The sequence below is a fragment of the Plectropomus leopardus genome, chromosome 16 (assembly GCF_026936395.1).
Source record: "Plectropomus leopardus strain MGB_pleo_1.0 chromosome 16, ASM2693639v1, whole genome shotgun sequence".
NCBI classification, from domain to species: Eukaryota; Metazoa; Chordata; class Actinopteri; order Perciformes; family Serranidae; genus Plectropomus; species Plectropomus leopardus.
This window is the reverse complement of record NC_142191.1, coordinates 30,327,168-30,346,481: the sequence shown is the minus strand read 5'-3', so window position 1 is coordinate 30,346,481 and position 19,314 is coordinate 30,327,168. Positions and strand designations below refer to the sequence as shown.

The following is a 19,314-nucleotide window of genomic DNA, read 5'->3' as shown; positions in this document are numbered from 1 at the left end:
GTATAATAGCCTGCCAAGACACGCCATAGCAAAGAAAGTTGCAAAAAGAGCCATAAACAGCATAATTTGGCATGTTGAAAAAATGACCAAAAATCCAAGACTATAGTAAGGCAAAAATGCCAAAATTTGACATGTCCCAAAAACTGTTGAAAACAGCTGGAAACAGCGTATAATAGCCTGCCAAGACACGCCATAGCAAAGAAAGTTGCAAAAAGAGCCAAAAACAGCATAATTTGACATGTCGAAAGTATGACCAAAAATCCAAGACTATAGTAAGGCAAAAATGCCAAAATTTGACATGTCCCAAAAACTGTTGAAAACAGCTGGAAACAGCGATAATAGCCTGCCAAGACACGCCATAGCAAAGAAAGTTGCAAAAGAGCCATAAACAGCATAATTTGGCATGTTGAAAAATGACCAAAAATCCAAGACTATAGTAAGGCAAAAATGCCAAAATTTGACACTTGGCCGTTTTTTCCATTTTGAATACTATTAGGCATATCTACAAACTGAAATATTCTGTTTTCAGCCATTTTCATGACATGTCAAAATTTGAATTTTTCGACATACTAGACTATGGCGTTTTCTGCGATTTTTTCGACATGTTAAATTTTGACCTTTTTGGCTTTTCTTGGCCATGTTTTCCACTTTGAATACTATTAGGCATCTGTGCAAGCTACAATATGTTGTTTTTTAGCCATTTTTATAACATGTCAAAATATGACATTTACAACATACTATACTATGGAGTTTTCTGCCATTTTTTTGACATGCTAAATTATGACGTTTTTGGCCTTTACTGACCTTTTTGTCCACCTTCAATACTATGACCCCTCTCTTAAAGGTATAATATGTAGTTTTCTGCCATTTTTATTACATGTCAAAATTTGACATTTTCCTCACACTTTACTATGGCGTTTTCTTACATTTTTTCGACATACTAAATTATTATGTTTTTGGTGTATTTTTGCCTCTTTTTACCACTTTGTATGTAATGACACGTCTACAGGTGAAAATATGTTATTTTATCATCCTTTTTTTGACTTGGCCTTTTTTTCCACTTTGAATACTATTAGGCATCTCGACAAGCTACAAGATGTTGTTTTGAAAATGTTAAAATTTGACATTTGACAAAAATGTCATAATTTGGTATGTTGAAAAAATGACCAAAAATCCAAGACTATAGTAAGGCAAAAATGCCAAAATTTGACATGTCCCAAAAACTGTTGAAAACAGCTGGAAACAGCGTATAATAGCCTGCCAAGACGCGCCACAGCAAAGAAAGTTGCAAAAAGAGCCATAAACAGCATAATTTGGCATGTTTAAAAAAATGGTCGAAAATGCAACATGTCTAAAATTAAAAATTTTGACAAAAAAAGGCCAAAATGTCATCATTTATCATAGTAAATTATGTTATCCAAAATGTTACTAAAAAGTAATACTATAGTAAGTTGTCCAAAAAGGCATAAAAGACATAGGATAGTATGTCATCAAAAAGAGCATTAAAAAAAAAAAAATTTAAAGTATGTTGCCCAAAACAGCATCAATTGTTACAGTATAGTATGTCATCCAAAGTAGCATAAAAATGCTTGGTTGACTAAAATAGCATCAGAAAGTCATATTATAGTACAAAAAAGGTATGTTGTCTGAAAATGAAATGAATAAAGTTTAGTATGTTATCAGAAGTAGCATAAAAAGACATGAAACAGTCAGTGTAGTAAGAATGAATGTGCTCTTGTCTTTTTTGCAGATGGTGATAGAGCTCACAATGAGGGAATTACCTCAACTGTAGCAGCCAAGAGCCCGCTGTCCTCTGTCCAGGTCGTTCGGCCAAAGGAGCGTCCTTTGGTCTGCGCTGATACCCAGTGGAAGAACCAGGAGCTGCAGGACGTGGACATGGCAGAGTACGGGGCAAGGGGAGTCAGGAATTACAGAGCCAGCAGCCTTTCTCCGGCCACAGAGCGCCGCTGCGGCAGCAAGACTGAAGCCGGCTTCAGAGACCGGGAGCGAGGGCGGGATAGAGGGAAGCACCACAAGAAGCATTCGCAGGGCAGGACTAAGTCCAGAGGGGCCACGGGGGCCACGGGGGCCAGGACACTGGAGGTGTTTGGCGAGCCGCCTAATGAACCCTCCTTCGCTCAGGAGAGGGACAACATGCACGCTCTGGAGGTGACCCAGTACTTCTTCGAAGCTGTGTCGACGCAGATGGAGCGCTGGTACGAGAGGAAGGTGCAGGAGGCTCGCTGGCAGGCGGATCAGAGGGCACAGGCCGACAGAGCCGCTCTCATTGAGAGGATCGCATACCTGGAGGACGAGCTGCGCATGCTAAGGACTAACAGACAAGATGACTGCTAACACACGCCTCGCCTGTCACTACCTGCATTCTAAACACACGAGATCAACATTAGGGACAACCACCGCGAGGACATAACTGGATACATTATGACATAAAGCTGTGGGGACACTAAATCACATCATCATGGAAAAATGCTCCACATTTAAACTCCTGTGCTGCCGGTTGTCATGGTAGCACTGTACTGTTACGTGTGTTTTTCAGTGCTATAGAATTAAGGGCAGCTCTCGTGCACTGTGTTGTAAATAAACCAGTAGATATTAAGCTAGCTGTTAAAATACTGATCTAATGTGCCATTTATAGCATAGATACACTTCATCACATCTGCATTCTACCATGTGCAAATATGAATTTGTGCAGCAGCATGAGCAGTCTGTCATTAACATCAGGCACAGCTGGTCTGTTCGGTGGTATCTTTGGATCAAAGTTGTGTGTTTGGAGAGAATTACAGTCTAATAAGCTTTTTGTTTGTGTCTGCATGCTGGAATCAGCCCTGTGACTTCTGACCAACATACAGCTTATTTATGAGAATCTAGATAAACTAACCAAGTAAAGAAGGTTTTTTTTTTTAATCAGCATCAATGGCTGATTTTGCTGCTTGGTTATGATTTATATTCAGGCTGCCCATAGAACAGTTATAAACTTTTACAGTGCTTAAATGTAATAATTTCATAAATAAATATTTGAAAAGCAACAAAATGATTAAAGGAGCAGTGTGAGGGATTTGGTGGCCTCTCGTAGTGAGGTTGCTGAGTTAGGGTCAGGGTCTTGCAAATTTAGTTTCTGACTTGGTTGGTCGGTAAATATTTCTGTATGCGTCCCAATCGGTGGGAAAGATGTACTCTGTACGAATAAAAATATAATTATAAATACTCAGGATGATACAATCAATCAATCAATTAATCAGACGTTGAGAATTTGATCAAACGTGAAATGATGTCAAATTATATTCAATATGTTTCTGTGAGCTTTTGCTTGAGGAAAAAAATACATTTGCTATTGTTTGAAATGAGTAGTTGTTGTTTTTTAAATAAACTGATCAACCATTAATTTTGCCGATAATCAATTGAGGGAAGAGCTTTATATGCAACCCTAATAAATATTTTCCTTTCCTGTCAAAAGATACTCCAAAATCCCTCACACTACAACTTTAATCAGGCAATTTAATTAAAATAATTAAATCATATTTATGTTGTTACATTTCCTTATCCTGAATAAAGTAATGAAAAAAAATATATATTTCCAAATGTTTGAAATGTTTTCCATTTCATACTTTAATCTTAAAAGGTGTGCCGCCTAAAATGACTGACCCTGCCAGAGGCTTAGACACTAAATTCATTCACCTGATTCATTCAGCTATTAGACTTCTTTTAAGTTAATATTAACAGTAAATTAAAGAAGAAATACTATTATTTTTCTGGCAAAAAAGGAAGTACAACCCTGTAAAAGTTTTTAATTATTTCATTGGCACAATGTAGACTCCACAGATTCCCGTTTGTGGCTGAACCAGCTGAGGATCTCTACGACTGTCAACACTAGAGATGCAACAATCAGGCAATTATTTAATTAATCATTAGAAAATCATTAAACTACTTTGATAATCAAGTAACTGTGTTTTTTTAAGCAAAAACAGCATGACATCTGATTGCATTTCCTAAAATGAATGGATTTTCTGTTTTTTTTTGTTTAATATTTTCCATGGGCTTTTTTTTTAAGTTTTATAGATCAAATCATTAATAACTTTCTGTCTATGAACATTTGACTTCATATAATCTTGTCTTCCAGTATGCAAATGCACTGCCAGTCATGTCTTCCTTTAAAAGACGGTCCTGATGTACAGATGAATTTTGTCATGTTGCATGCAGAAAGCTCGGCGTTGTGTTCAGTATTACTGTCTGCTGTGTGTTGGATGTAGTGACTGTCTGCTCACACACGTTGCTTAGTTTCACACATAACTGTGGATATTAATAATGCACTCTTTGTGATGCCAGAAAACGTATTTTGTATTAAAAAATGATCGTTTTGAGCCTCTCTTGTTTCATTAGTCCCTCTTTAATTAATACATACAATACATATTATTTACTTTTCAAGTAGTTTGTCAAAAAAAAAATCCAAATGCCTGACCAATTTTGCAGCAGCACCCCCCCCAATAAGTGATGAACAGTCCCTATCCTGAACCACTGAACCACCGAAGGCGCCGGTGCAGCAGTACAGCAGGTCCAGTAACAGTCCGCCTGAGGTGTTTGCATGACAGAGGAAATTGACTTCCAGTCACATATACAAATAAAGTGTGTCAGCCTCACAGAGCTCCTCAGCAGCACGGGGGGGGCTCTTCATCGGTCCCTGACAGTGACAGGGCCGTGATCAGACGCTTCCTGTCAACACTTACAGTCTTTAACTCCTGGCCAACGCCAGAGACCTCTGCAGCTCCTCCAGGTGATTGTTGGCTTGTGTGATCATCATACGGACGGCATCCTGCACGAATAAAAAGAGGAGAAACAGCACAAATGAACTAACGGCAATTTCTGGTTGTAAAAATGTTCTGAAAATGCATAATGCAATGTTTTAGTAATGTTTGCTTTCAGTTTTCTTTTTAGTTCCCATAATGTTCCTCTTAAAGTTAGAATAGCATTCTCTAGAAAACATCAAAAATGCTACAAATGTTTTTTTTGTTGTTTTCATATCACATTACATTGTAATTTAAAATGCTCTAATCTCAGTCCTCTGAACGTTGCTTTGAAAATATTCTTCCTCTGTTTTCGTGTAACATTGTGGGAATGTTTTATAAAAAAGAACACTATGATCAATCACCTAAATATCCTCAGAATGTTGCAGCTATAACATAACGTCTTAGTCAGCATTTAACCATATAGGAACATTATATGAATAAATAAGGTTCTTTAAAATTAGAGTATAAATGTTTTCTTTAAAATGTTAGTGTAGCTTGTAGCTAACATTAGCCAATGTTGTGGGAACGTTTCCTGCTAGCTGGGGAGGATGCTGCTCTTCGCACACATATCACCATCTCAAAAGGCCGCACATTTATTCTGAGAAAATTTAAGTATCTCAAGGTTCATTTTCAAGCTTTTCTTCAGAGCATTTGATCACACAGAGCGCGTCTGATAACCTCTGCAGGCAGCCACCAATATTTCCCGGCTTCTGGTGTAGCCATGGTTACTCTTCTGTGCGATCGTCTGTTTGTACAGCTCAATCAGCAACTCAATACAGGTCCAAACCACATTTAAGCTCCGCTTTACAAATAGATGTTTTCATAAGAACGCAGATAAATTACAATAGAATAAAAATAGAATTAAAAAGGCAAAGCCATTTAGCACATGAAGATTTAAATCTTCTAAAAACTTTCTGAGGTATTGCTCTCATGCTGCTTTCGCCAGCGTGGAGGCATGAAAATGTAATGAAAGCTGAATTATCGTGAAGATATCTGATGGGTTGCGAGATTGCATTTCAGCCAGTGTGTCCCCCCAACGTCCACATCGACTCAGTACGGTTACATGATGTTAGGAAAAATCCAATTATTGTGTCAGTCCTGCAAAAACTGCAATTTGAGACTTCATGTAAACATGTTATTTGTAAATTGGACTAACATATCCAGATCATGTGACTGGAAGTCAATTTCCTCTGTCATGTAAACACCTCAGACGGACTATTACTGGACCTGCTGTACTGCAACGGTCCTACTTGCTGCACCGGCGCCTTCGGTGGTTCAGGATAGGGACTGTTCATCACTTATTGGGGGGGTGCTGCTGCAAAATTGGTCAGGCATTTGGATTTTTTTTTTTTTTTTTGACCAACTACTTGAAAAGGTAGTATTTTAAATTTTTTATTAATAAAAAAGGCACACCCCAGCTGCCCCCCTCTTCTGATAAATAGAGAACAGTCCCACAACACCGCTACGTAAGCTCAATTATGGAGACAGAGTTCCAATACTATTAATATCTGATCTGAAGAGCAGTTTTGGTTTATGTCACTATTTTAAAGTAGTAGCTACTTGACGTTCTGTTTACAGTAGTTTGGAGGAGATTTCTAAATATATGTTTTGTATTGCCATATAGCCTAAAAATACTATGATTTTATTTTACAGCCATAATGCCCAACCCTGATTATTCATCCTTGAAACATGAACAACATGAATATGTGAATGAATGCTCTTTCCCCAAACCACTCAGAATACAAAAACAATAAAGTTTTACCCAGCTTCACTTTTTTAAAGAGTTTCCAGACTAAAAAGTAAATGAAATATCTGGGACTCCCCCGCCACAGCTGGAAAAGGTTTTTGGATGAGCAGAGAAGGCTCTTGAACACATCTACATAAAGGCTTAAAGTTGCACCTTTAGACACACTGTTTAACATCCTGCACGCCATCAGGAGCTCTTCACCTAACAAACGGGAACCAGAGAGGTTCAACAAACTCTGAGTCTAACCCTGAACCCTGAGTACATTTACTCTGAAACAGGAAACTCTGAGTATTTGGTTCCTGAACAGCCGACCTGAATTAGTTCAATCAGCTCTGAGCATGTTCACTCTAAGTTCAGCCCGTGCACAACCTCAATAAAGAGCCATCATCAATATCATCGATACCTTGATTCACCATGGCAACCGCTGAGAAACAGAAACCAAGCTACTTTAAGCCATCGGAACTAGAGGTCCTCATGCTGCCTACGGCGATTATGAGTCCATATTTAGAAGGAAAAATAACACCGCTGCAGCAGCTAAGGAGAGAAAACGCTGCCTGTGTCATTTGTGTCAGTAAGTTTGAATGCATGTGTCCACTGACTTAATATTAACTGCACTTTATTAAAAGGTGGATTAAATACATTTTGATTTTCATTCAGGTTCAGTCCCACAGGGGGAAAATGCTCTTTGAAGCAGCTGAAAATGAAATATAAAAACATCATTTAGAAAGGTAAGGCATATTTCACTCAGCCATGATTGTAGGCCGACTTCACTTTGGTTTTATTCATATTTGACATTAAACAAAGTAAATATTCATTCAGTGGCTATTTAAACATGTAGTCATTTAACAACATGTAGTCAACAGAATGCTGTTTTCACACATAAACGTCCTCTCGCCTAATATCCTGCTGAGTACATTCATATTTAATACTGATATAAAGCTCACACCGTTAACGCAATATTAATTTTCTTCATGGCACTGAGAATTACTACCATGATTGTGTATTAGATTAAAGTGCATACAAATGTGGGGATGGTACTTTTATATAGCTAACTGATATTTGATTATTGATTTTGTTTGTAAGGTAGTATTTTAGCTTTTTGGACCCTTTTAAGAATATAATTTATTGTTGGAGTTTTGTTTTATTTTATTGTTTTTAATATATTCATTTTATATGTTGTTTTTTGTTGATTTATTTTTATCTAAATTGGAGTAACTGATTTGTAGGCTAAAATCTTGGTGTTGTATATATGAAAATTCTATAAAATACTAATTATGAAAAAAAAAAAGAGTTTTACTCAGCCACCTGAGAGGCGGTGTGTGAGATCGGATATTTACGGCCGAAGAATGTTATTCAGATAAATGATCCAGTGTAATGAAAAACGGTGCCGTTTTAACAAATATTCAGCGGGGAATGAGAGCACATCCAATCAAGGTCTAAAAATCCTCACCTGACGTAAGTCACTGCGTAATAATTCTGCTTCGATATTGATCAGATTGCAAAAATACGGACGTGTCTGACAGTTAGACACTCGGTGTTTCTTATAGAAAACCTGCCAGCGAGCAGGTTATGTTCACGAGTCAGTTACCATGGTGATTAACACAGAGTTTCCCTCATTTCAGGGTTACCACACTCAGAGTTTTCACACCTGCTTTCTGGAATATGTAATGCTATGTTAAGTAATGAAAAGGCAAACACACTGAAATCCTCTGTTTACCTGGTCTGTGGCGTTCTTATTCCTCTTGAACTCGTCTCTTGCCCAGTCGCTGAGGTACTTCCTGTCGGCCTCGTTCGGTACCTGCCGTATGGTTCTCAGCATGGTTCTGTAAATCCCCAAAACCTTCTGCCTCTGTAGAAACTGACAGAAAATCAAAAATTAGACTTCCATCCAGCCCTTCATGTATGAACACATTTTATTGATGAAAGACCTAAAATTTGTAGCACAGATATTCAGTTTGAGGTGATATTAACTGATGGATCCAACAGACACCGATCATGAGGAGAATCTGGCCCAGTGATGAGTGACGTTTTCAACATAAACAAATTATAATGTAGGTTAAAACTGCACATTAAAGTGTTTTTGCCTTTATGCAGATGTAATTTACATGTTATTAAAATCTTTTTTATAACTATTTATTTTAAGCGGTTGACTTGAGTGTTATATGACACACCAGAAAAAAGTCACGTGGGATAACAACAATAAATTGTCAAATATTATCAGATTTTATTTTTTTTAATCAACAATACTGAAGTGAGACAGTAACAAATATTATGAGGTCAAAAAATAAAAATTTCCACATTTAGATTTGAGCTTAGTAATTTATGAAAATTAATTTAAAATGTTTAAATCTTACAGTAGTTTGCATCATGCAGTTACTGTTTTCTCAACTCAATATCACTATTTTATGGTCCCCCGCCTGTCTTCAAACAAAACACTCTAATGTACGACGGAGGATAAGTTACATTTCGAGAATAAATTCACTTAATTTCACTGAAAACTCACTGAAACTTCACTGAAACCAGAAATGCTTGATTTTTAATGGGCACTTTAAGTGTTGACTTGAAATTTAAGCTCCAAAATTACAACTACATCTGCACTCCACGTAATGCATATATATATATATATATATATATATATATATATATAGTGCATACAGAATCAATCAACCAGTAAAAGTCTTCATTAATTCGTAAAAACGATAACAGATGGACAAATGTAGCCTTCAAAAGTCCAGCTAGCAATGCTAAACATACGTAACGTTAACGTTAGCCAACAAGCTAACACCGCTAATAGCTGCTAGCTGACCGCGTGACGGTTATTATAGTCTGACAACCAGTCCAGCTTTTAACGAAACTGCAGCCCTTCCAGTGTTTGTGCTTATTACCTGTTTTAGAGAAAGTGCTGCAGACGGTAACTTTGACACCGTCATCTCCGACAGTCTGACCGGGACACAGCTGTGCCCGCGAGCATCTGAAGCGGATGTTGTGATTCCCTCCCACCGAGTAACTTCCGCATTCCGACTAACTTCCGACGTATTTGTCGCCCTCTGGTGGCGCGGAGGACAGTCTGCAAGCGCACAACACAAACACTTTAGCACTTTACCCCTCACAGGAAAGGTTGTCGCAATTTTATATCAGTTAGTCATGCAGCGAGACACTGAATTGGTGAAGAAAACTTTGTTTCGGTGGCAAGTTTAATAATAGGAATAATGCGGTTTTCCTATTGTTTATGTTTCCTGCCCGTTAAAATGAAAGCCTTGGGTTAATGTAACACACGCAGCATATATTTCTCACTTGTTTCATTTAACCTGGATCCACATCATTTTTCTTGTGCTACATTCAGACGCCTTCACAAGCGATATGACCCTTTGCAAACTCAGCAAACTGGTTTGGTTTCTCTTGAAAACACAGAGGAAGAGACCAATGTCTCACTATTTTCAGAAAATAATCCAAAAAAAAAGGAAAATTGTCCAAAAACTGTCTTTAAAAGTATAATAATTTGATGCTTAAATTTATGTTACAGAAAAAATATGGTAAAATATATTAAAGCTTCATATCAGTTTTTCTGCTTATTTCTGGGTAATTTTCTTTTAACTTTTTTACTTGTGTCCACCAGTACAGCCAATGACTCTTTAAAAATCAACAATAACAACAGCAGAACAATGTCAAAACATCAGCTTACCAATTGGTCAAAAAAGCTCATCCACGTGTTAACTATGAGTCCCGACTTTGTATAGCAGTAATACACGTCCGTAAAATAACCTGTAAACTAGTTTAAAAGTTAGGAAAGGAAAGGAAAACAAACAAGGAAATGACCTAAATAGTGCTTAAAATGTCAGAACATTTTTTAAACCAAACTGTAAATATTTAATCATGATTATAATAAAAATATAGATTTTACCCAGATTTTTCCTTTTTCCACTCTATTTTTCAAAATAATTTCCTGAATCTACTAAATTCTTGCAGTTTGATGAACATTTCTTAAATAGTTGCCATTTTTTCCCCAATGCTTTTGAAAGCAATTGCACCCACCTGCTTCGGGTTCAAATGTTTCAATACTTGTGAAAGAAGAAAAGTGATCTAGCTCAAGATTTTTAGGGGTTAATTACAACTCCACTTTCCCTGCTATTATTTAATTTGATCCGTGCCATCTATAGGAGGAATAGTAGGCAACTTTCTCGGGATATAATATTCAAAATTCCGATCTGTGCCTTGATAATACAAGTTTAGGGATTTTTTTCGATGAAGCTGGGAGCTCAGAGGCAGAGCAACCTGGTAAACTGTTTATTGTCAGGATCATTCATGTCATCATGGCTCAACAGATGGATGCAATGAAGAGACCTCCTAAATATGATCAATGTCTGCTAACATGTCAGTCCACATTACAAAACACAGAGATGATAATAAACATTTCATCAACACTTACTCCTACGAGACACGAGATGAGCTCTGAGCTCCAGCTGAGCAGAAGTCACACAGTATGGATGGAAGATCAACACAGCAGATATGTCTTTAAAACCACAAAAATGGGTCGTACTTGGGGGGCAGTCATCAAAACTGGAGTCTGCAGTCTCTGTGCTTCAAAGTGTGGAGATCTGAGTTTCTAAAAATCCTGAAAGAGCCGTGAGCACGCCTCTCATCTGTCACCTCCTCAGCTGATTCAGGCGTAAAGCGAGATGCCGTTTTACTCTCCAAGGCACATTTTTTTCCTCTATTCATGACCACACCAACATGCTACTGTTGTGTCATGAACTTAAAAAGGTTTCTCTTAAAACGCAATCCAACGTCTCTCCTCCGTCAGCTCTGTACATGTTGCTCACACTGAAGATGAATGATTTGATGACCTTCGTAACACCGAATAAAACATCCACACAAACAGGATTTGGGGTCTACTGTACACGGGGGACAGAGGTATTTACTGACTCTTCACTGAGGTGTTTCACACGAAAGGGAATCACATTTTTATCATTTCATCTCAGACGTGCAAGTTAAAGCAATCCTCATGACATTACAAAAGAAACGGAGAATTCCCCTGATAACAAAGACAGAAACAGCAAAGGTTGCTATCAAACTCTACTCAAATCTACAGTAATAATAAGAAAATAAAGGCACATGTACAGTGGCAAATCCGTCTTTTTTTCTTTTGTCGAGTCCTTTTATTGAGTCGAGGCTGAGAGGCTGGCAGCAGAGTGGCGTTGTGCAGTTAGTTGCTGCCCGCTTCTCCCCTTCCTGTCAAAGATGGCTTCTCATTGGTCGGCTGCCGTGACGAGTTCGAACCACTGTCTGAGCGCGTCGCTCAGGGTCTCTGGCAAGGCGTTGACGTCTCGCAGGATGACGTAGAAGGGGAAGGGGAACTCCTCCATGTAGGAGCGGATCTCCGGCAGCTCTCCCGGCCCTTTGAAGATGGGCACCTTGATGTCCAGGATGGAGTCCTGCAGGACAGCCGGGCTTTAGTTACACTTTGTGTCTGCAGATTTAAAAAGTAAAAAGGTCAAATTCACATTCACTCACCCGTGAGTTGGGGTTGTCGAGCACAACGAAGATGATGAAGACGTTTGAGCTTCGTGCTGCTCGCACAGCTGCCATCACCCGCTCCTTCCCCTCCAGGAACAACCCTCGACCGTCAGACACGATGACCAGCAGCTGGGCCGTCTCTGTGGATGGAGGTCAAAGGTCAGAGAGGAACAGTGGGTCATATTTTAACATGCAGCTCAAATAGGTTTGTTAGTGTGAACAAAGTTTTTCATCACCGGACATTAATGTGGAGTAGATCAGTGGTACTCAATTTATGGCTGGTGGGCCTAATCTGGTCCCTGATAGGGTGCTGGGTAGCCCCCCAACCATTTTCTAATTCATAATAAAACACACTGGGAATTGTTTTTGCACTTTTACTACACATCAGGTGCCATAGTGCATAAAACAGCATCGAAATATAACAGAGATAAATAGAATAGAAAAAAATAGTAATAAATAATAAATAGAAAAAATAAAATAGAATACTTTTTGGTTATCAAAAAAGTGCCAGTGGAGGATCCCCCACACCCTAAAAACGTCCTAAAATCCTAGAAATTTACTAAAATCCTAAAAATGTCTTCAAATCCTGGTAATGTCCTAAAAAGACATCCTAAAATATGAAAAATGTCTTCAAATCCTAGTTATGTCAAAAAATCCTAGCAACGTCCTAAAATCCTAAAGATGCCCTGAAATCCAGGAAACATCCGAAAATCCTAAAAAATATCTTAAAATCAAAAAATTATTCTAAAACTCCTCAAATCTTAGAAATACCCTAAACTCCTAGAAATTCCCAAAAATCCTAGAAATGTCCTCAAATCTAAGAGCCCCTAATGTCCTAAAATCCAAGAAATCAATAGTGTCCCATCTCTGCTGATTCAAGCTGCACTGGCCAACTTTGCTTGCACAGGCAACAAATATGTCTTTGATTACCCAGAATTTCACAGAAAACAACAACATATGGTCAACATATGGTGAGCTGAGCTGGTTATTCTCCAGATACCTATGAAGTGTGAATCGTACCAGAGTTTAGAGATCCAGGAGTCTGCTGTCGTGCTGCTAAAAACATCTTTGTCGAAGTCTCCAAAAACTACAGAGGAGAACATTAAGAGAGTCAGTCTGACAGGAGGAGGTGCACTTTAACAACATCAGTCTCATCATATGTTGATACAACAAGCCACATGATGAGTAGAGCATTATAACATAACATTTTAATCAAGAAAAAGGTTCAATGAAAGCAAAATGCTTAATGAGAATGTTTTTTTAAAAATATATATTTTATGTAATGGCATCTACTACTATACACAATTCAAACATAATATTTATTAATTCAGACATCTGAGTTTACGTGAAGGACAGTGGATGGAGGAGCAGTACATAGAAACCTCCCACCTGTGCTATTCTGGTCTTCTTCTGTTGGAACTGACAGAGTCTGAGAATCCGAGCTCCGGACTCATCGTTGAACTGCTGCTGGAAGGGGTGGAGCAGCTGCACCTGCTCGCCAAAACTGGACACACCAGCAGGCGTTCAATGTTAGCTTCACATCAAATATGACATCACAACATTTCCATCTTGCACTTTTTGTTTGAATTGCTTTTTTTTTGTTACTGTACAATCAAATACATACTGTAGATGCATAAGCGTACCTGCACACAGACACCTGTCCCACCTCCAGCAGAGTCAGAGCGTTGATGATCACAGAGAGGGACTCAAACGCCAGCTGTATCACACACATACACACACACACATACACACACACACGCACACACACAAACACACACACACAGCAGGTTATTTAAACATACTTAAAGGAGACCTGTAATGTTCTCTTTATTTTCTTTATATTTATTTTCATATATATGATGTAATTTCGTCATTTTATTCATGGCCAAAGTTTTAAAATCTTACGTTAGTAAAAGTTACTCCTGTAAGATTAAAAAAACCCTCACATTTTTCTACCTTGGAGACGAGGTGCCATCAATTCGTGACAGATTTCTTTATACTCTGCCTCCTCTTTCTTTCTTTTCTATCACTGTTCTCTGGCCTTTAAAGTCCTAATTGCTCCTTTACTGGAGCACAGGTTTCTTGTGTAGTTGAACTACTGTCATCTGCTCCAAGCCCTATTACAAGTATTTACATGTGTAAACTACACTGCTACATGTAGCTACATGCTAATGTCAGGGAAGCATGCTTTTATTGGTGATTTTTCAAAGTAAAAAGTGCTGCTATACTCTGTTACAATCATTGCCCAGCTGCAAGTAAACTGCTACATGCAGCTTTTTGCTTATGCCAGTGAAAAATGTAATCTTAGTTCTAGATGCCGGTTAATTTCTCCCTGATTTCGGATCATATTTATGCTGGAACATGATTGATTGCGAAGATTTTATTATAGAAGTTTGTATTGGTGATCTTTTACAGTTGCCATACTCATTACAGTCAGTGCACAGCTGTAAGTTAACTGCTAATTTCTCCCTGATTTTGGATAATATTCCTGTTTGATTGTCAAGATTTTAATACAGAAGCTTTGATTGGTGATTTTTCACAGTGAAAGTGCTGCTATTTTCTGCAACAGTCAGCCTGCTGCAAGTACATGTAGCTATATGCTAACTTCAGGAAAACGTGTAATCATGGAGAAATCCATACAAGCACATGTGAGGCTGCAGAAAAGGCCTCTCTTACCTGTTTGGAGTGATTGTCCACCATGCTGGAGGAGTCGTCTACAGCCAGACAGATCTGGTACTCTCTCTTGCTGGGCTTGGTCCTCCTCAGCCAGATCTTGTCTTTACGGAACTGACTGGCGATATAGGGGATCACCTTCCTCATGTTCAGGCGCTTCCCTGTGCGGTAATCGCCTCTGCGGAGCAGCGGGACATCACACATACATTTAACAACATGTACTGTATCTCTTCAGCATCAACAGTGGTAAACAAAGAGCCTTTGAATTCCATCGCACAGTACAAAACCAAGGGAGAGCCGGTAAAACCAGTAACTTTGTTATTACAATGTTGGAGGGGACAATAAATGTGCCTCAAATGTGTCTCAGCCACACTACATAATTTAAAACATCCTTAATGACAACTCAGGTGGTGAGTGTGTTGGTGCTCACTTGAGTTTGGCGGCCTGCGTGGGCTCCAGGATGAGGCGGAGCTGCTCACACAGCTGCTGGGACAGAGCTGAGGTCAGAGTCTGGTACTGGTGCCACATGGAGGCCGCCGCGCTCTCCTGGAACACGGAAGTGACAAGTTACAACCTGGGCTTCATACAACATTTGAATGACACTGAAAATATACAAAGTTTCAATAAATTAGGCACAAGCCGAGACTTTTAAAGTGCAAGAGGATGGTTGAGGGCGATGACACTTTATGAGAGTAGATTGGAAAATAGGTTGTCTGCACACAGCTCTCTAAATTAAAATGAATCATGCTTGAAATAACAATCATGATCATTAGAACATCTGTAACAAAGTCTATTTGCCAAGGTTTTGCAACAATGTAAATTAAATTGCAATATGTTCAATATGAGCCGGCAGAGTAATCTGATCTGCAGGGTCGTCCTCACCTCCTCCTGAGTTCCTGGAGCCAGTTTGTGCCACGCCTCCAGCTGCAGCTCCATCTCCCTCCTGATCTCCTCTGGGTCTCTCTCTGTCTTCTGCAAACACACACACAAACAGCTTTAAGGTTTGCCTTTGATAACTCAGTGCAACGTATGAATTATTACTGTCCTGAGACCTATGAATGTTTGCATGCAACAGAGAAATAATACAAAATGAAAGAAAAGTTTTGTACCTGCATGGAGTCCAACAGCAGCTCAGGGACTGTGTGAATCGTGGAGTCTGTGCGTCTGTCTGCTTGCTCTTCTTCTCTGGTATTTTGTCGGTCCTTCCACTTCTCCTCATCCTCCTCCTCTCCTTGCTTCTGCATCTCCATCTCTCCACTGTCTACACCTGTACAACAATGAGAGGAAGAAGTCAGATGATGTGCAGGTTTCAAAATTCTTGGACTTCTGTGTGCATTTTCAAATACTTTCTGTAACATCTTCAAGGTATTAACCCTTAGGGACCGTTTGGTGCATTTTACGTGTTTTATTAGTCTTCATGTTTTGATGATTTTGGCTGTCTTCATGCATATGGCATACATTTTGTCAAGATTATAGAGTATTTTTGTTCAACCTTGGAATTTCCAGCTCAGCTCCTACAATAAGTCTAAAATACATTGTTACACTGATACTGTTGAGTGCAAAAAATGCGCCAAAATTCTGATAATTAATGAATAGTGTATATTTGGACTGATGTTGGTTGAAAAATTAACTCTCGAAAATAATAGCACTTTATAATATTTTTAAAGCTTGATTTTGAAAAAAAGAATTTTGTGTGCAGTGTGTGTAATATTAAAGAGAGTGCTAAGGGTTAAAGTCCAAATGAGCAGGAGGAAATGAGCCACCTTTCTGGGAGGCCTTGGTCGAGTCCAGCTGCTCAGGCTTCAGCTCCTGGACCTCCGCAGCCTGGAGGTCCTCTTCCTGCTTCTCTGTTTCCATGGCGACCTCCTCATCGTTCTGCTCTTCATTCTGCTCCTGGTGAGGTCCGGCTTCTTTCTGCTGGTCTGCACTGGCAACATCTGGAAACCGCAGGAGCAGCAACAACAGCAAATATTACATTCATTTACACACTTCTTAAAAACACGATCTAATATCTAACATCACAGAAGCTGTTACTAAACACACATTTTCCTTCCTCATGGAGAGTCAGGTGTGTATCACTGACCGTATGTCTGAGTGTCGTAGGCGGTCTCTCCCTGTTTGATGTGTTCATACAGGTCAGACTCCTGCTTAGCATCGTTCTGCCTGCTGTCCTCAGAGCAATCCTTACTGCTCTCCACTGTGCGCAGACGCTTATTAACACGTTCATTGTAGTCTCCTGTGGACCGCTCGTTGTCTGCCTGACCAGGTTTTCTCTTGAAGCTCTAGATCAGCACAGTACAATAAAGAGACTAATGAGTTGGACTGACAAACAAAAAGGAGGCAGATTTCCTGCTGTGCTCTCTCTGAGAGGCTGCTCATACCTGAGTCTTGCTCTGCGTCTGTCTCTGGGAAGCCATCCTCGCTGTCAGTTTTGACTGGTGGCCCTCTGATTGGCTAGCATCAGCGGCTCCGCTCCCATGCTCCTAACAGACCAGAAAAATTCATTCATAATTACAACAACATGGGGGGCACGGCTCTGCAGCAGACAAGCATATGCGTGTGTGTGGGTTGTTTGGGTGTGCCTTTCAACATCACTGACAGGCCGAAAAACAGGCAATCAGCAGACAGCAGAATGGATGGAGGCCTGTGAAAACTTTACGATGGTTACTCTTTATTCAGTCTTTCTTTCAAATTCAGTGCAGACTAATTTGGATCACTGTTAGAGCGCTGCTTAGGAGGAGACAGATGGTATATAGCGTTGGCGCGTCATTGCATTTTGCTGGATAAGGGGCTAACATTTGTGTGTTCACCTGGGTGTTGTGTTCCTGTTGTTCCATTAATGCCAGTCAGAATTGGAGGCATTTGACCTGGGTGCAAATACCGATCATATTCTTTCCCATTACATTAAAAAGCCAGATGCTAGTGGGTGTTAGTGGGTTTTTTGTGAAGTGGAAAAGGGATTCATAAAGCTCTTTTCCACTGCACAAAAAACACCTATATATCAATTTATCTCCAGGCCTGATTTTCTTTCACATATCCTTTCAAAAGAGGACTTGATAAGTTTTGCACTCAGTGCAAATTCTCTATAGATAGATTCTCTATCCTCCACTTGTTCAGTTTTGTTACTTAAGTTGTCTCTGACCTGGAGATATGTCCAATATTATACTGTATATAATCACAAGACGTGAATCCATGTGCTAAGGTAAAGTGTACCTCTTTAGCTTGGTCTCTCTCGGACGCCTCTCCTGCCAGCTCCACAGCTGTATCACTCTGAACATTCTGCTCTCCAGTCTGACCGTCGGTGTTGTGCTCCTTCCTCTCAGCCGACTCAGGCTGCTCCTCATCCTCACCGGCTCCTTCCTCCTCCTCCTCCTCCTGCAAGCATTACAAGTCCCAACAGTGACACACAGAACAAATCCAAGTGCTGATGCCTAGATACAGAAGTTCTCTGACAAAGGCACCTTTGGTTTCTGTCCTTTGTCATTTGGAACAGCCAGATCTTCGTCTCTTCCTGCCTCCTGTCCCCTCTCCTCCTTCTCCTCCTCCTCTTCATCTTTCTCAGCAGACTCCTCGTCTCCGTCTGCTTTTTCTCCTCCTCCTTCCTGCTCTTCAGTCTTGGGCTCCTGACCGTTCTCCTCTCCTGGCTGCTCCATCTGGTCTTCCTCCATCGCCTCTGCTCCCTCCTCCCCATCCTTGTCTCCTTCTTTCTGTCCGTCTTCCTTCTCATCCTGGGCCATGGCTTTCTCGTCAACGTCGAATGGATTGTCCTCTGAGGAGGGAAAACAGCACATTGACTTATATGATAAAACAAGGTGATGGGCTTTTCCAAATTGGACAAAAAGACTGCTTGACAAAATAAATAACGAAAAATAAATGTTAACAGCTATCATATATAAGAAGTTTAGACAAATGGTTAACCTTCCTTTTGGAGTATCAATACCCATAAAATTTGTGAACATATGGGCACATATGGATGAGATGCGGCTTTTTATCTATCTATCTATCTATCTATCTATCTATCTATCTATCTATATATATATATATATATATATATATATATATATATATAAAAATATGTATGTATGTATGTATATATTATATATATAGTATATGATTTATTATTATACTCTGCACAAAATGAAATAATAATTTGATCACAAAAAAGCAATAGACATTTTTCATTGCTATTCTGTTGCCAGGGCAACCGTATTGGTCCCTGTTTTCTTCCTGTCAGCTTTTGCATTAACAAACACTCTCAACAGGAAATACAAATGGAACGTTTAGAATGAAAAGGCTTTTTCCAGAACTTTGTTGTTGTGTCTGTTCGGAGACAGTAACAGCAGGCTTAGTTTTCAGGTCTCACCGTCACCCTCCCCCTCGCCCTCTCCCTCGTCTCCAGCCTCCTCATCCTGGTCCAGGTTGAGATCATCCGGCAGATCCATGGCCTCAGGCTCAGGTCTCTTGTCCTGCTGACCGTGATAGGGGTCCACTTCATTCTCGTCAAACTCCGCTGGGATCAGAAACAGCAAACACATTCAGTAAGAGATTTGCGAAATGCTGGAAATTTCTTATTCTAAT

The 19,314-nt window shown here is 39.5% G+C and overlaps 3 protein-coding genes across 5 annotated transcripts in view; 1 reads left to right on the top strand and 2 right to left on the bottom strand.

The window, feature by feature from the left end:
• ankrd6b (ankyrin repeat domain 6b) overlaps positions 1-4,384 on the top strand; it is a 119,027-nt gene extending 114,643 nt beyond the window's left edge. For all 3 annotated transcript variants that reach the window (XM_088089465.1, XM_088089466.1, XM_088089464.1), the window contains exon 16: positions 1,751-4,384. In XM_088089465.1, the coding sequence (XP_087945591.1) occupies positions 1,751-2,355 (605 nt within the window). In that variant the 3' untranslated portion in view covers positions 2,356-4,384. The remainder of the gene's footprint in view (positions 1-1,750) is intronic.
• A 2-nt stretch (positions 4,385-4,386) lies between these two features.
• On the bottom strand, positions 4,387-9,593 carry lyrm2 (LYR motif containing 2). The gene is made up of 3 exons (XM_088089467.1): positions 9,435-9,593; positions 8,267-8,407; positions 4,387-4,828 (listed from the first exon to the last, which is right to left on the bottom strand). The coding sequence occupies exons 1-3, from the start codon at positions 9,477-9,479 to the stop codon at positions 4,748-4,750; spliced, it is 267 nt and encodes an 88-aa protein (XP_087945593.1). The 5' UTR covers positions 9,480-9,593; the 3' UTR covers positions 4,387-4,747.
• Positions 9,594-10,818: 1,225 nt separating this feature from the next.
• On the bottom strand, positions 10,819-19,271 carry LOC148186941 (midasin-like). Its single transcript, XM_088089756.1, has 15 exons — positions 19,100-19,271; positions 18,198-18,505; positions 17,950-18,111; positions 17,118-17,219; positions 16,820-17,018; positions 16,500-16,673; positions 15,846-16,003; positions 15,619-15,708; positions 15,167-15,282; positions 14,740-14,914; positions 13,707-13,780; positions 13,453-13,567; positions 13,084-13,150; positions 12,061-12,203; positions 10,819-11,981 (listed from the first exon to the last, which is right to left on the bottom strand). The coding sequence occupies exons 1-15, from the start codon at positions 19,269-19,271 to the stop codon at positions 11,796-11,798; spliced, it is 2,241 nt and encodes a 746-aa protein (XP_087945882.1). The 3' UTR covers positions 10,819-11,795.
• Between the last annotated feature and the right edge of the window lie 43 nt (positions 19,272-19,314).